The 17,749-nt window shown below is 42.9% G+C and overlaps 1 protein-coding gene across 4 annotated transcripts in view; it reads right to left on the bottom strand.

Moving 5' to 3' along the window:
* The window catches only part of LOC109890609 (NEDD4 family-interacting protein 2-like), a 28,428-nt gene extending 10,882 nt beyond the window's left edge, over positions 1-17,546 (bottom strand). Inside the window, exons 1-8 of one of the 4 annotated variants that reach the window (XM_020482554.2) lie at positions 17,258-17,546; positions 11,484-11,664; positions 11,045-11,181; positions 10,561-10,648; positions 9,553-9,677; positions 8,472-8,538; positions 8,152-8,256; positions 6,474-7,678 (exon numbers count right to left, since the gene is read on the bottom strand). In XM_020482554.2, coding sequence (XP_020338143.1) covers positions 8,153-8,256; positions 8,472-8,538; positions 9,553-9,677; positions 10,561-10,648; positions 11,045-11,181; positions 11,484-11,664; positions 17,258-17,287 — 732 coding nt within the window. In that variant the 5' untranslated portion in view covers positions 17,288-17,546 and the 3' untranslated portion in view covers positions 6,474-7,678; position 8,152. Of the gene's footprint in view, positions 1-6,473; positions 8,074-8,151; positions 8,257-8,471; positions 8,539-9,552; positions 9,678-10,560; positions 10,649-11,044; positions 11,182-11,483; positions 11,665-17,257 lie in introns of those variants that run through there. The other 3 variants (XM_020482555.2, XM_020482556.2, XM_031824350.1) reach the window with 3 other exon arrangements.
* Between the last annotated feature and the right edge of the window lie 203 nt (positions 17,547-17,749).

Below are 17,749 nucleotides of genomic sequence, written 5' to 3' on the forward strand. Positions count from 1 at the left end.
ATCTAATTTTCATCCTAGGGGGGATGAGTGAAAGGCCAGTTTAATGTAATTTTGATTGTAAAATGTGTCTGTGGTTAAAAAAAGCTATGGCTGTTTAACATTTGATGCGATTGAAATAATTTGAAACAAACAAAAAATGTGTCTTTCCTAAAGCTGCCTGTGGTCTGGACACCATCCTAGTGCGGCTGAACCTTAGTGGAGAGAGTGGAGTGAGACAAGCAGGTGGTTCTTATCTCCAATACCCTGTGCAGTGGGGACACTCACTGCATTGTGCGCCTGCTGGCTTGCCAATTAACCAACATCTGCTGGGAGGACAGGAGCCATACTCTTCCACGGGGGTGTATATGACGCAGTAATGCATGATGTCTGTCTGCTATGAGGCTGGGGCCAGGAGTTCAGGTCATCAATATATAGGGGTATTGCAAACATTCTGACATTCCGAATGGTTCAGGTCATGATTTCGGATGACTGCCGTTCGGTTTATCTAAGGCTCAGTCCCAAATACCCTCCCTTAGCCCTAACCCTTAGGCCTACCCCTCCATTTTGCGCAATCCCGGGAGCCCCATCGAGTTGAAGTGGTATACCAATTCAACTTTGAGTGAGGCGTAGTGCCTTTACAGACCTCTTGTTGACCCTTAAAACAAAGTTAATCGAAATGCAGACTTCCTATGGAGCGGTTCCCAAAACTCACATGAAGCTCTGTGACCCAAGGCTGGAGCTTTGCTTCAGAAAAGATGGCTGACAAAAATACTAGGATGGAAGCAAATCTAAGTAATTATACCTTCATAATTAGTCATGCAAAAAAATTACAGTTAAGAGGAATATTTTAGTTTATAGAGAGACAAACAATTATGCACATAAAAATGGCTATTTAACAAGCTGACTAGCTAACATTAGCCATCTAACTATATATATATATATATATTTTTAAATGTTTAAATTGAACCTTTATTTTACTAGGCAAGTCAGTTAAGGACAAATTCTTATTTACAATGACGGCCTACCCTGGCCAAACCCGGGTGATGCTGGGCCAATTGTGCGCCGCCCTATATATTTAGCCTGCTATACGGGCGTTTGACATTTGTATAAATTGTCATTTGCATTGTTTAATATTTAAGGGATACCTGAGCAAACCAGGCTGTCATCTTGTGAAACCCAGTGGATGTAAAGAATCTAGTTGAAGCAACGTAGCTAACGCTTTTGTGTAGTGGAGGATAAAAAGAGCTGTATGCCTATAGCTATGTAGCAGATCTGTGTATGGACCCTAAAATATTTGGTATAAATATTAGTTAAGCACAGTGGCTTTTATGGCTTCCAGTGGTTAATCATTCATGCCTAGGAAATTGCAGAAAAACATGTCAAACTGCTGTTACATGTCAAACTGCTATTGTGAACTGAAAGTCCTGCTTCAGTACTATCCCACGTTGAACCACAGCCAGATGATGGGTGCATTACAGAACATTGTTTATTTTCTGTCCTTTCATTTGTTGCATGAGAAATATAAGGAAAGCATTTTCTGGTGCCAGTACAGGTATTGTGCTGGTGGAAGAATTGCGTGGTAGGCTATCCTTTGGTGGATTCTGCTGTGCGCGAGCAATGTAGTGATGTCCCATTCTCTAGGATTATGCAGCTCTCCCTACCACTAGTTGCTCCATTTGAGGGACACTCACCCACCCAGGGACGCTCAAAAACAAGGGGAGGTATTGGGATTTAGCCTAAAAACAGACGGCACCTATGCATCACGGGGGCATGCCATGCTTCCCTTCAACAGTTTGATAAGTGGAAAATGAGGGGTGGAAATGAAGCTTAAGTTGGTTTATGGAGCTTTTGGCCACACATAGTCGCTGGCCCCAGGCATTACCTCAATTAATCTCTGAGAAAACTTGTCAAAATATTAATAGGGCCCTTAAGTGATGGAAATCAAAGGCTGCCGTTGTTCGGACATGGAGAGAACATGGGGGAGAATGTGTTTGCTGAGAAAACATGGAGGGGTTTCTCGCTAAACACGAAAGAGTTAAAGCAGGTTTAACTTGCTCTCCCCTCTCCCACTTTCTCTCTCCTCCCTCTGTCTCACTCTCTGGCCCCAGGCTGTGGGTGAAAGGCGGTGATTGAGGCCTTTCATGCCAGGCTAACACTACAGTCCACTGTGTGGCCCAGACGGAACATTGGGGCCAAAGTGGCCGCACCATGGTAGATGATTGGCCAGTGCCATTTAAAACACGGCAGCAAACTCCAAGCATCACCTCTTTTTCATCTATATTGACAACTTTAGTTTCAGTACATTATATTTTGCTGAATTTGAGCATGGTACTGTTTAATCCCAATGGAGGATTACAATAGCGATGCCCTGGTGCAAGGCCAACTTTGCTTTCATTAAGAGTTGTTGGTTAAGATTAGGTTGCAGTAGGAGTTAAGAAGAACGGATCCTCAATCAGTTACTAAAGCAAAAACGACTAACTGCAAAACTGTGTTCCATTTCAACCTCAGTGAAAGGAACATTATATCCCTCAGCCTGTAACCCACCTACCATCAATTTAGAGAGTAAAAAAAAAAAAAAAAGATTCCTTTTAAAAGGCAGGTTTAGCACTCAGTTGTAAGTTGTGTTGAGTCAACACAAGCAGCAACCGTAAATGGCTTTCCTGTGTATCTGTGAAATATGGGAAACCATAAAAATAGAAGTCTTCCACTGTATTAGCTAAGTGCAAAATAAAATGTATTATGCAGAGGACAAATTGTCTTGGACGGTGTGCTTCAAGAGAAATATGCCAAGATAGGCAGGCGAAGATGAAACATCACTATATTGCCAAATAGGAAATATTATCAAATGCAGACAATGAGCCAGAGCTCTCAAATGGGTCAAACTTGTATAGCTCTATAACTATGCAACGTGCTCTTTGAAAGGGTAGTCTATAGGACTTGGAGAAAACAAAGGGGATGATGGTGGCCACCGTTCCGTAATCTAAAATAGAACAATTTATAGGTGTTTACTTATCCAATCAGGGCACTCTTTAATGAGGTATCGAATGCACATTAGGTCAACATCTGTTTGTATAAATGTGTTTGAAAGGAATGATATTCTCTCTCTGTGCCTACAATACATCAAACTCTACAGTAGGAAGCCTTGTCATTTGGGGTGTGGCTAAAAGGGGTCTGGTCTGGAAGTGGGGCAATTCTACTCAACAGGTTGGCCAGGTGGCACCCTCCAAAGAATGTCAATATTTGCAGACGTTGAGCTGATATCTCACTCTGCTGCTGGATGGATGGCTCAACAGACAGGAGGTAAATGATGTGGAACACAAACAAGAGAAAGGGAACAGTTATATTGGGGTTCCGGAATTGGAAACATCTCTTTGGTTGTTTCGTGAACCCATTCTCAAGACGACCCAATGCAACAGACTGAAACAAGCTCGTCATCGACAGCGCAGAAAACTGGCACTGTTTTTCTTGTGCGTAACAGCTGTGCATAACGCTGTGTACTCTAGGGCCGGCGCGAGCAGAACTGTCTGTATCGTATGTCTCTCACACATCCTAATACAAATATTGTGTGGCAGTTGCCACGGCGACGGCTGAGCAACAGCTGGTTTGATTCACTTCATGAAGAACCTGTCCTGATGGAGCTCTGCCAGAACAACTTTTATGTGGGACTAGAAGTGACACATATGTTTAAAAAAAAAATCTGTTTAACATGTAATGTATGTTTTACTACGCAAGAAACCCGTTGTATTTTTCATGATTAGATGTTTTAGTTCAGAATACAAGAATAGGTGCTTATTTGCAGATTATACTGTAGGCTATGTTCCTCTTAAATTGATTGACTCCATTGACAATTATTTTGAAAAAAATGAATTGAAGCAGATAAAAATGTTTCCCATTTCAAGACAAATCTAAGTCCATGTCGGCTCTCACATAGAAGGTATTTATTTGTTCCATATTCCTTTCCCTTGATGCAAACCTACACACCACACCACACACTTCATCAAAACTCATTGACAGGATGCATCCCTTGATTACATCACAAGGAAGTAACGTGAAACACTCACTCCTCTACTTTCTTCTCCAGGTTCCCTATCGCGCTGGAGGAGTTCATGTTACAGCTATGGGAAGGAATCAGGGAGGAATCTAAGAGGAGCCGAGCACAACTGCTCATCGTCAGAGCAGATTAACATTGTCAAAGTGGAGAGCGCTTGGGAAGTGAGCGCAAGAAACTCTCTGCCAGCTCCAATGCCACACCACCAGTCCCCACAACAGATCTGAGGCCTGGCTTCCCCTCGATAAGTCTTTATATTGGTTATGGTTATAATCTGCCATTAACGACTGGTCTAGCATCAGCCCTCCAATATCTCAGTAAAACCCGTAAACATGAGGTTAGCAACTTAAACAACCCTGGATCAGCTGTTATGGGAATTGCGTTTTGAAATCAGCCCTCTAACTCTTATAAGAACCTCAGCCATAATGTGCTTATCCTTAACTCATCATCCTACATCTTCCAGTCCCCTGAAATTCTTCTCATCCAAATAGAAGTTGTTGAATATTTAGGCCCGTTCTGACTAACCCTGCACCTAAAACTGTACCATGACACCTCAGGGGTATTGATAGTTTGGCATGCAGTGTCAGAAAGGCTGGCTTTGAACTGGTTTCTGCAGCCAGGTGTAGAATTCCTCTTTAGGTATAGAGATGACCATAGGTTCAGGCTGTGGTGGGTTTTCCAAAGCCCACAGATGTGTGAAATGACCAAGGGTTCCTATGTAGATTTAGACCTGCCTGGATTGCTATGCATACGCACGAACACACACAGACATACAATACGTAAGTCCTTTGGATTTGATTGCAGTTGGAAATGTGCTTGGTAACGGCCACAAAAAGTGCAATTCTTTATGAGCATCACTTGACGTCAGTTCATTCAGTGAGAAGGAATATTTCCTGATCTTGTACTAATTAGCTAAATGTGTACACAACCCAATTTGAAGTAGTCAGTATGCCTGAGAATTCTAGCATGCCTGTATGACGATAACAAAGAACCATAGCCCGCTTTGACTGAAGACAGGCAGGCATGCATTTAGGAAATCCTTCCAGAACCCTCCACACACAGCAGAGAGCCCAAGGCTCTATTTGTGGTTACTTTACTCTGATGTAAAGAGACAAGCGTGTATCTGCCAAACCAACAGGTGAGCCAAGCCACTCTTCCCTCCACACCCTCCACAATGTTTTGTGCCCATTTGAAAGCTGTAGCAGCCTTGTGTTGCTGAGATTACATATCCCGCCGTTTCTGGGCAACATGCTTATTGCGAGTGTGCTAATACATCACAGAGACACATTCACAGACGCACACACACAAATCCTCATGTATGCAGGCACAAACATAGAAATCAGCAACATAGAATGTATGAAACTCACTAGTACACATTATGCATCCACACCACACATGATTATTTACACCTATACACACACCGACTTCCAAAGCCATCAGGAAGCACACACAGCAACCCTATTACTGTCTACTATTTAGTTTCAACTCAGTTCCACTCTCGCTCTCTCCTGTCCCCTGGAGGGAGTTGTCATCTTTGAGTCAACTGATTCTAAGAGCTCAGCTTGATCACCCTTCAGAGAGTGAGCAGAGTGTTGACTTAAAGCCCCGGTAGCATCCACAACGGGCCGGGAAGTGGGGAACCTGTAGCAGCAGGGCAGGCGCATGCTTAGTTTGGCCGTAAGGAGCTATAGGCTAACGAGACCTCAGATATGCTGCCGACAGCAATTGTCAGCACTGTTCCCTCTGGGCCTGTGCGTGTGACAGAGTTTACTTTGTGCCCTGGCCTCTCTTCCAAATCGCTCTAGTTAAAGAGTGGATGGAGGGAGGAGGTGGATGAGTATTGAGGTTGTGAGAAGTAGGGCCTAAGCTATCCCGGCCTGATAAAAAGGGAGAAAAAAAAAGTGCCTTATAATAGAGAACATTTGCCAACCGGAAGGGAGTTCTGTAAATGGGTCACTCATTAACAGTTTATAAAGAGGCTGGATTGGGGACAGCAAAAGAAAGAACAAATAAAACCCACATGCATTCAGTAAAAGCAGGCCTCTGTATGGCAAACAATGAGCTTTTCAGGAAGAGGTTTATACTTTGTCATTTCGATAAAACATATTTGGTTGGACAAATGCCAGAGTGAGGTAAATGTACACCATCTAACGATAGCAACAACCAAACTAACCTCTGAGGGTTTAGAGAGAATCAGTCATGGGCCGTTTCTCAATTCCTATCAAAGACCAATGGAGGAAGAGGTTTGAGGGAGGGACCTTGTATCCTGTCCTCCAATGCGCTTTGAGAGCAATTGAGGAAACAAGGACAGAAGCAAGGATTTAACGGCTAGTAGCGTTTTCAGACACAGCCCTAAATAAGAGAGGCTATTCAACATCCTCCAGGGCTCACAATAGCACACGATAGGCCTATTCAACATCAAATTAATTCTAACATGAGGCAGTCACAGGGTGCATTTGGAACTTTATTGGCATTTTGCAAGACTTCAGGTTAAAGGGTTAACAAGCACGCATCATCATCTCTGAGTACCAGAGATGTTCCAAGAATCATTTCTGGCAAAAATAGTTTGGCTGTTTTACAAACATACAAATAGAATATTAATAATGTTGCTTTAGCTGAATACTATTATAACCAACTTGGCCAGAATAATCATGCATTTAAGTTACGTTTTTCGATATTGCTGATGAGGCTTCTGTGTAACAGAAACAAAATGACAAAGGCATCATTCAAGCATCAAAGAAAGGCGACAATACTTTAAAATGTCACAGTTCAGGCTAATTGCAATAATCAACTTAATGAAAATTGAAAATAAAAAAGGTGCAAAAGGCAGATGTCCTTTTTAGGGATAAACACAAATTCCAGTTGGACTGACAAAATTGGACTGACAAAGAGATCAGTATACGCACTATGACAAGTAAGAAATTCACAACTGATGGAGAAAGAGGTTGCACATATAAATTGGCATAAGCTGTGATACAGTTCAATCATTTCACAATAAAAAAGTCATGAGTTTCATCAAATATCATATTTTTATACCAAAGACAATTAAATACGGGGATTAAAATTAAGGGATACAATTCAAATTGTAATAATGACACTCCTGATTGAACTCTAGACTAACCGTTTCATCATCATCCTCCTCATTAGGACCAGATATCCAGTTCAGGTAAGGACACAACTGCATAAGACCTCTTGGCTGCATACTGTTTTCTTCCATCTTCTTGTGTGTGCTTTTCCACAAACATCCACAACAGGTAGACCCAGCTACTACACTGCACTATACTACCCCCCCTGTTAAGGTGTATTCACTGTACAAGACTTGGGATATTAAGCAGGTTGGGACCATTACAGGGGTTAGATTAGGAAGGCAATTGAAATCAACAGAGCCAAACAAAGCCGGTGGAAATAACAGAAACACACAGGGTATATTTAGCTGGGTTAATCTGTATTGTACGGACTTTCTGAAAAAGAGACGAGTCAGCTGTTTTTGCTTTTAATGAAAGATGCCAGACTTTCGCAGCTGTAATGACGCACTGGTTCTTTTCTTCCTCACATCTTTTCACTGTGTTTTTTTTTGTCCTGGTCATTCGAGAAAAGGCTCGCAAATCCTCAGGGAATTTCACATTAAGGAGGAATGTTTGGAGCGACAACCTGGAGCAAAGGAAGTGGGAAAATAATTCTGAAAACGCAACTGTTGTAGAATTCGCAGACTACGGGTAGCAGATATTACCACATGCCATTTACAGAAAGACAAATTGGAACAACAAGATATAGTATTATTTCATAAACAATAACTTCATTTATATGCATGTCTTTATATGAATGTCAAGTCTCAAGGATAATATCTACTACACATGTTAGTATGCGGTGACTGTGTACTAAGGTCTTCATTAGTAGTGGGCTCCCGAGTGTCGCAGTGATCTAAGACACTGCATCTCAGCGCAAGAGGCGTCACTGCAGTACATGGTTCACATCCGGCCATGATTGGGAGTCCCATAGGGCAGCGCACAATTGGCCCAGTTTCGTCCGGGTTAGTCCGGGGTAGGCTGTCATTGTAAGTAAGAATTTGTTCTTAACTGACTTGCCTAGTTAAATAAAGGTTCAATTAAAAATATATGTTTTACCTCAGTACAGGAAGAAGAAGCGTGTTCTGTGCGAGGCAGCCATGCTTTCAGACATGTTGCGCACTTTCAGGTAGTTCACGAACCCTCTGAAGAAAAGCAGGAGACCTGAGGAAGGGATTCGAAATCATTAGTAAAAAACACCACTATTCATCCAAGGTCAAGGAATTCACTTTACTGTGGGAAGATTAGTAGTACATCCTTTCAGCCAACAGATGGCATTGGTGTACATCATTCTAGGTGGATATATTAGTACAGCTTAATTCCTTAGCATTTGGCTAGTTGAAGAATGCAGCACTTGCGATGCAGATCAGTAAACTTACCGAGGACTAGGAAAATCCACCAGAGCCAGTACTGCCCATTGAAGTATCCAGTAAAGTAGTCCGAGAACTGTGGGAAAGTAGAATTTACAGGAAATGGAAATTTAGCACGTCCTACCATCATGAGAATACTTTTGAATGACAATCAGTTACTATAAACACCTGCAGATTATCAGAATCACCATGGCAGAAATGTACATGCGCTAGGATTAGGCCTCCTCAAGCCTCAATTTCTCGAATGTTGGGTGTCCTAATTGAGACTATGGGCCGGTTTCCTGGACAAAAAAATAAATAAGCCCAGTCCCAGGAAACCAGGCCTTCAATTTGGCACTGCTCAGATAAAGGCCTAAACTCCTGTATAGCCTAGTATTGCACAACATCTAGTGGGAGTAGCTGTGTGCACCAGATCAATGATGAAAGCCCGGGGTTAATAACTCTATGCCCACCAGTGTGTTGCTTCTACATGTGAAAATTGTACAGGGCTTTGATTGATGCCCAGAGCACAGAGATCACACTGGGTTCCTGCTCTTAAGGGCATCCTCCTCACATCTAGGGCTAACAAGCCTTAGCAAGCATCTGCTTCCTACTGCACAAGCCATGCCTGGGATATGCAGTGATATACTGAAAATACTTGAAATTTATTTTGTAACATTCAAGTCATTAACATGCAGGCTAAGTGAAGCATTGAAGTTTTTTATTTTTTATTTACATTTTAGTAATTTAGCAGACGCTCTTATCCAGAGCAATTAGGGTTAAGTGCCTTGCTCAAAGGCACACTGGCAGATGTTTCTCCTAGTCGGCTTGAGGATTTGAACCAGCGACCTTTTGGTTACTGGCCCAACGCTCTTTACCGCTAGGCTACCTGCCGCAATTACGTGCACAGAATTGTCTGGATTAAGCAGGATACTGCTAGCCAGCTTGTTAATTTAAAGTAAACCATTTGTAACATTGATGTTTGAAGTAGACACTTTGTATGGGCTGCTTTTGAAGTGGTGGACTGTATGTCCTGTCCCATATTGAAATCAACTCTGTACGTTGTTTTAGATACATTGATTAGGCCCCTTTAACCCAATACTGCACTTACTCTGACGATGAGAATCCACTTGATGAGAGAGAGGCCAAAGCCGCAGATGGCCCCGTATCGGCCGGCGATGGTGTTGGTCAGGCAGAATGACAGGCAAAACCCAATCCAATTGAACAGGAAGGCCACTATTTGGAGACGGAAGAAAGCATGCAGTTAAGGGGCCTTCCGGGTGGCGCAGTGGTTTAGGGCGCTGTACTGCAGCGCCAGCTGTGCCACCAGAGACCCTTGGTTCGCACCCAGGCTCTGTCGTAACCGGCCGCGACCGGGAGGTCCGTGGGGCGACGCGTCATCCGGGTTAGGGAGGGCTTGGCCGGTAGGGATATCCTTGTCTCATCACGCACCAGCGACTCTTGTGGCGGGCCGGGCGCAGTGCGCGCTAACCAAGGTTGCCAGGTGCACAGTGTTTCCTCCGACACATTGGTGCGGCTGGCTTCCGGGTTGGATGCGCGCTGTGTTAAGAAGCAGTGAGGCTTGGTTGGGTTGTGTATCGGAGGACGCATGACTTTCAACCTTAGTCTCTCCCGAGCCCGTATGGGAGTTGTAGCGATCAGACAAGACAGTAGCTACTAAACAATTGGATACCACGAAATTGGGGAGAAAAAGGGTAAAAGGAAAAAAAAAAAAATAGACACCACTCTCAAGGTTGACTAACATTTCTGTTGAGTGAGTCACTTTTCAGTATATCACAATGTCCTTCTATACATACTTAAAGACACATTCTGAGGCCAAATGAATGCAGCCTGAGAATCGCTAAGCTGACTTACTTTGACCTTTCCCACCTCCATTCCTATTGGAGGAACAGATCATGTTGTCTTCAATTGGTGACTGTTGCCACCTTGTGGTGAATCCATAGAAAACACCTTCAATTGATTACTCACATTTTCATCGAAGCAAACTTTTGTTATGTTTCCCTAATCAAATGGGCCAGTCCGCTCAGTGAAAGAGGCTATTTGGGCTTGTCAACTCACTGAAGAATCGGGGGTTTCGTGCAACAACAGATCCACTTACTGAAAAAGGCCAGCATGAAAATGCCGTCGTTTCCCACCCTCAGCTGGTCGACATCGCTGAAGTCATCCCTTGGAGGGAAGTCATCCTCCTGTTTAAGAGAAATGGGACATGGAAAACAACTCATCCATCTCTTCTGCAGAAACGTTGCAATAGCTCAGTCATCCCAATGAATAAAGAGATGGGCGGTATAGTACTGTTATGTGTCGACATTTCCTTCTCTTTTAGAGTTGTTGAGAAAGCAGAAATAAAGCTCATTGGGCACTTTTACTAGACCTACATAAAATAGAGCTAACATACTGTAAATACTGTTGTAGCTATGACTTGGACAATATAGCTATCAAAGTTGTTTTGATCCTGAAATATGTTGTTACACTGGGTAGTTAATAGCAGTATTGAGGTTTTTCTTACAGCATTCCAGCAGAATAATCCTGTTTTCATGGGTAAACATCCCATACTCAAACACGTGTCTGTGTGTGTGTCCTACCCCTGGTATCACCTCCACAGCAGAGAGTACCATGGCTGCAGCTTTGGCTTTCTCTGCCTCGTCGTAGGTGGGAAGAGAGGTGGCCACGCTGTAGGGAGGCGGCACGGGGAAATCACTTGGGTAACAACTGCTCTCTACTGGGGGACCACAGGAAAGAGACATGGCCAATTAGACCACAACAAATCAAATGAACACTGTTCACAAGGTGAAGATGGAGTTCGGAATCAATTCAATCAAATAAGGAAATCACATCGGCTTAATTCCAGGAGTGTGAATTATCGGCCTATACTTAGGGCAACTGGCTGGTTCCAACGTGTTTGAAAGAACTACATGAGAGCTACAGACGCTACAAGAGAATGAGATGGAGAAAGGGTCAGAAAGACAGTGAGACACAGAAAAAGAGCCAAACAGACAGTATATGGAGTCTTTGGTTCTGTACCAGGCATGGCAGCGGTGGCTCCCAGGGCGATGCTGGCATACGGGGGAGGTGGGGCCTCTGCATCCCCCCCCAGGGCTACTGGGACAAGGCAGGCCTGGGAGGACGAGTTGGCCTGTGCCGAGGTGCACGGCTGCTGGGCGCTGGTGGAGGGCCCACAGGAGTCGTCTTCATCATTCTCAAACTGAGAGAGGGGGGGGGGGGGGGGGGGTAGAGAGGAGTTAAGTATCACTTCAATAAAACCAACGTCACAAGTTCACGACACAGAATGTCAAAGGTGAGGAAGGAGAGGGAAGCCCTGTAAACTGAGACGCTTGGAGAGATATGGTCATGGCCCAACACTGAAAGATCATCTGGTGTTTTGTAATAAACTAAGTAGGCAACATTTGATTCCAGTGCTGAGGGCACTGAAGACATCCAAAACATGTGATCTAGGCTAATTGCCAGCATAGCATCCAGTTGGAAGAAGACAACATGGTCATGGGAAACAGAAGGGTGACAGTAATGTTATAGAGAAGACAGCACAGCCTTATATCTGGCCAATGACAAATGATGTAGCTTAAGCGGATGCATAGCCTAGGCCTTGATCAGTGTGGCAGCAGTGCCAAATGCTGCTTTAGTCTTGCAGCTCACTTGAGACTCACTTGGCGTTTGCGTAGGTCAACAGACCAGCGTTTAACTTGTGGCTTAGCTGTAGTTTGGCATCATGTCCAGCAGCACTCTATGCACTGCGGGGTCAATGTGCAAAGCCAGGAGAATGAGTGAGTGCGATGCTATCCGGTGTCAAGGACACCAGTTATGCAAGAGCTAAACAACTGCATAATTGGCCAGGGGTGAATGAGTTATTTCACCATCGGCACACCAAGGCCTAAACAAGAACTCCTGAGGTTATCTCAGTATGTCCTATATTAATCTGATACATCTAGTATACGTGTTGGATAAAAGTCCAAATAGTTAGGTTAGGCCTACATGTTTAAAGACCTGTTCAGAATGAGTGTGCACAAATAACAAGGATGGTTATGGGGAGTTTACATTATAAAACAGCCTGTATGACGCATCTAAATACAGGTTACCCTCAAAACCTGAAAGAGATGACACAGAGGCAAATCCACAGTTGCCTAGCGACCGAGGAAAGTGCAGAGGCAGGATCGAAAATAGCACGGCTGTGGCTGAAAAAGTTTTGCACTTCGAAAAAAGCAAAAAAGGTAAGGCATACCATGGTATGTCTGATGTTAGCAAGCATTCCAGCATAGTGCAGCAGTGGGTATTTGGACTTTTAAGGCCAGTAGGCAACATTATTCAATGGCTTACAACAACTGCCTAATTAACTTATCCCATATCAAATCAGTCTGTGGAAGTAATTATTGATAACCTAAATACACATGGCATGATAACGACTATGAAAGTTTTAAAAAAATCTGCTTTCGAGAGTGATGGGCCGATACAGGACTAAACCAGAAGTGACCCTAGCCTTGGATACACGGCATTTACATTGACAACTAGACATCCGAGCAATAGCAAACCTCCAGCAGCATAGCTAAAGCTGGTGCTAGAGGCAAAGTGAGTTAGATGACAGCGCGTAACACAGCGCGACCCAAACAAATATTTACACACATGTAAGAGTCATTTTTCAATTGGCACAAAAAGTGGATTCAATATCTTTCTGAATATTTCCTCGTTATCGGAGTTCCACCTGAAACTGGAAAAAGGTGTTTATAAGACACCGGTGCCTACCAAATCGATAATTATGGAAGTATCGCCAAGTATAAAGGTAGGTTGAATACTGTTCCCCTATCCATTACCCATCCTACTCTAGAACCCCAGTGTTTCCTCTATATTAATTTAGAAGCGGTGGGCCGCCACTTCTAAATGACAACCTCCACTCCAATTTTGTATAATTTTTTTTAAATAATATATACTGAACAAAAAGATCAAACACTACATGCAACAACTTCACTGATTTTACTGAGTTACAGTTCATATGGAGGAAATCAGTCATTTTAAATAAATTAGGCCCTAATCTATGGATATCTGTATGACTGGGGATACAGGTATGCATGTTGGTCACAGATACCTTTAATAAAAATTGACCTCAGGATCTTGTCACTGTATTTTTGTGCATTCAAATTGCTGCTGATAAAAAGCAAGTGTTCATTGTCTGTAGCGTATGTCTGCCCATACCATAACCCCAGCACTACCATGGGGCACTCTGTTCACAACGTTGACATCAGCAAACCGCTCACCCACACGACACCATACACGTGGTCTGCGGTTGTGATGCCGGTTGGACGCACTGCCAAATTCCCTAAAACGACGTTGGTGGTGGCTTTTGGTAGAGAAATTAACGTTCAATTCTCTGGTGGACATTCCTGCAGTCAGCATGCCAATTGCACACTTTCAAAACTTGAGACATCTGTGGCATTGTGTTGTGTGACAAAACTGCACATTTTAGAGTGCCCTTTCATTGTTCCCAGCACGAGGTGCACCTGTGTAATGTTCTTGCTGTTTAATCCACTTCTTGATATGCAAAACCTGTCAGGTGGATGGATTATCTTGGCAAAGGAGAAATGCTCACTAACCGGGATGTAAACAAATTTGTGCATATGGAACATTTCTGGGATCTTTCATTTCAGCTCATGAAACACTTGACATGTTGCGTTTCAATTTTTGTTCAGTATATATATATATATATATATTTTTTTTTTATATATTTATATTTTTTTTATTTTTTTTTTATTTCACCTTTATTTAACCAGGTAGGCAAGTTGAGAACAAGTTCTCATTTACAATTGCGACCTGGCCAAGATAAAGCAAAGCAGTTCGACACATACAATGACACAGAGTTACACATGGAGTAAAACAAACATACAGTCAATAATACAGTATAAACAAGTCTATATACGATGTGAGCAAATGAGGTGAGATAAGGGAGGTAAAGGCAAAAAAAGGCCATGGTGGCAAAGTAAATACAATATAGCAAGTAAAACACTGGAATGGTAGATTTGCAATGGAAGAATGTGCAAAGTAGAAATAAAAATAATGGGGTGCAAAGGAGCAAAATAAATAAATAAATTAAATACAGTAGGGAAAGAGGTAGTTGTTTGGGCTAAATTATAGGTGGGCTATGTACAGGTGCAGTAATCTGTGAGCTGCTCTGACAGTTGGTGCTTAAAGCTAGTGAGGGAGATAAGTGTTTCCAGTTTCAGAGATTTTTGTAGTTCGTTCCAGTCATTGGCAGCAGAGAACTGAAGGAGAGGTGGCCAAAGAAAGAATTGGTTTTGGGGGTGACTAGAGAGATATACCTGCTGGAGCGTGTGCTACAGGTGGGAGATGCTATGGTGACCAGCGAGCTGAGATAAGGGGGGACTTTACTTTAGTTTTACTTGTATTTAAGAGGAATTGGAGGCTACGGAAGGAGAGTTGTATGGCATTGAAGCTTGCCTGGACGGTTGTTAACACAGTGTCCAAAGAAGGGCCAGAAGTATACAGAATGGTGTCGTCTGCGTAGAGGTGGATCAGAGACTCACCAGCAGCAAGAGCGACCTCATTGATGTATACAGAGAAGAGAGTCGGTCCAAGAATTGAACCCTGTGGCACCCCCATAGAGACTGCCAGAGGTCCGGACAGCAGACCCTCCCGATTTGACACACTGAACTCTATCAGAGAAGTAGTTGGTGAACCAGGCGAGGCAATCATTTGAGAAACCAAGGCTGTCGAGTCTGCCGATGAGGATGTGGTGATTGACAGAGTCGAAAGCCTTGGCCAGATCAATGAATACGGCTGCACAGTAATGTTTCTTATCGATGGCGGTTAAGATATCGTTTAGGACCTTGAGCGTGGCTGAGGTGCACCCATGACCAGCTCTGAAACCAGATTGCATAGCAGAGAAGGTATGGTGAGATTCGAAATGGTCGGTAATCTGTTTGTTGACTTGGCTTTCGAAGACCTTAGAAAGGCATGGTAGGATAGATATAGGTCTGTAGCAGTTTGGGTCAAGAGTGTCCCCCCCTTTGAAGAGGGGGATGACCGCAGCTGCTTTCCAATCTTTGGGAATCTCAGACGACACGAAAGAGAGGTTGAACAGGCTAGTAATAGAGGTGGCAAAAATTTCAGCATATAATATTTAGAAAGAAAGGGTCCAGCTTGTCTAGCCCGGCTGATTTGTAGGGGTCCAGATTTTGCAGCTCTTTCAGAACATCAGCTGAACGGATTTGGGAGAAGGAGAAGTGGGGAAGGCTTGGGCGAGTTGCTGTGGGGGGTGCAGTGCTGTTAACCGGGGTAGGAGTAGCCAGGTGGAAAGCATGGCCAGCCGTGGAAAAATGCTTATTGAAATTCTCAATTATGGTGGATTTATCAGTGGTGACAGTGTTTCCTATCTTCAGTGCAGTGGGCAGCTGGGAGGAGGTGTTCTTATTCTCCATGGACTTTACAGTGTCCCAGAACTTTTTTGAGTTAGTGTTGCAGGAAGCAAATTTCTGCTTGAAAAAGCTAGCCTTGGCTTTTCTAACTGCTTGTGTATAATGGTTTCTAGCTTCCCTGAACAGCTGCATATCACAGGGGCTGTTCGATGCTAATGCAGAACGCCATAGGATGTTTTTGTGTTGGTTAAGGGCAGTCAGGTCTGGGGAGAACCAAGGGCTATATAATGCATGTATTTATTTTTTGTAATTTCTATCTTTTATATATATATATATATATTTTTTTTGTGAAAATAATTTGGGGGATGTTCATTTTCAGTGTAAACTTAAATGACTAAGACCAGAAATAATGTATGTAGAGAACATAACAGCTATATATTTTTTTGTAAGACCATCTTTGAGAACTAACAACAACCAAAATGAAAACTAGACTGGGGGAATACAAATAAAAACAAATGTCATGGCATGTTATGTTTTGAGTCACTCAGACAGCACAAGAAGAACACAGTATAAACCATGCCAAAATGTGTGAATTGCAGAAAATGTACTTTTAAACTGCACATTTTCCATCAGCCCCATGGCAAAATGTATAGAAATGCAGGAAATTATAATATTTTACAGTTTTAAAGCTATCTGCCCCATGGTAAATTGTGAAGAATTGGAAGTATTTTGAATTAAAACAGCAACATGTCTCTGCGGCCAAGAGGGCGGCCTCAAACCGCCTCCCCCACCACTGCTGAAATAGCTAATAACTACCTAGCAAACTGGCTTGAACAATAACCGAACCACCTTGTTTTTCTGACCATTATTATGTAACTATGAATGGCATCTTCTTTGTGGGGGGAGTGTATATTGTTCTCATGGAAAGCCAATTACTGAGCACTACAGAGATGTCATGGAACATTGTTTATATTATGTACGTTTTTGGGGGGCTCTAACTATACTTGAGCGAGGTAGTTTATTTGGTAGTGTTGCCACAAATGGCTGCATATAATTGAAGTCCAGCCTGGGTTAGCTTACCTGGCACTTGCTGACATACAGCGAACTAACGTTTGCTAGCTAGCCAAGTTACTTATCCGTTCAGAAAACCAATACAAGCGGAGTTAACTAAGTGATAAAGTGCTGTCATGTGGATGATTAACGACTCAAATTGAATTGGAACTTGCTAGCTAACGTTTAGCTAGGTTAGCTACTGTAGCTATTGTTGATCTGCTGCTGCACGAGCAACATCCGTTTGATTATACAAGCCGTCAATTTAAACATGTATAGTCTAGGTTGACACCAAGTAAAATTGTAAATAGGTTGTTTATACTAGTTGGAGTTCCCAAACAGATGACAATGTCGATTGTTTTGGCTCACCACTTGGTATCGGCTCGCTGCCTGGTCCATCTTGACGTTAGACTCAGCTGGCGGAGCTAGCCAGCAAGCGAAAAGTCAACAATCGTGTATTTAGCTATTTCGTAACTTGATTTTAATTTTTAATGGACAGCATTCAGGTGAAGTAGATGAAATATACACGCTGGGACGTACAATAAACCGTCCATTTACGCTTCAACTGAAGCAAAACTACTTTCGATAGGAAACGTCGAGTGAGTGGAAACACAGAGGGCTCTTTGACTTGTGACGCAATGCCTCCGAATTCCAAATCTACTCCTACCCACTATACTTCCTTCATCCCTGAAGAGCTGAAAGATATTGGGTGAATCTAAACAATAAGGTGAAAATATAAAATGTCATCTTATTCTTAATACCTATCCAATCTCATCAGATTTGACTGTAGACAAGACCGTGTATAGGCTAGGAAATAGGTGCTAGTGGTCGAATTGGAATTGGGCATTCTACTCTACTGGG

Source organism: Oncorhynchus kisutch, linkage group LG5 (assembly GCF_002021735.2).
Source record: "Oncorhynchus kisutch isolate 150728-3 linkage group LG5, Okis_V2, whole genome shotgun sequence".
Taxonomy (NCBI): Eukaryota; Metazoa; Chordata; class Actinopteri; order Salmoniformes; family Salmonidae; genus Oncorhynchus; species Oncorhynchus kisutch.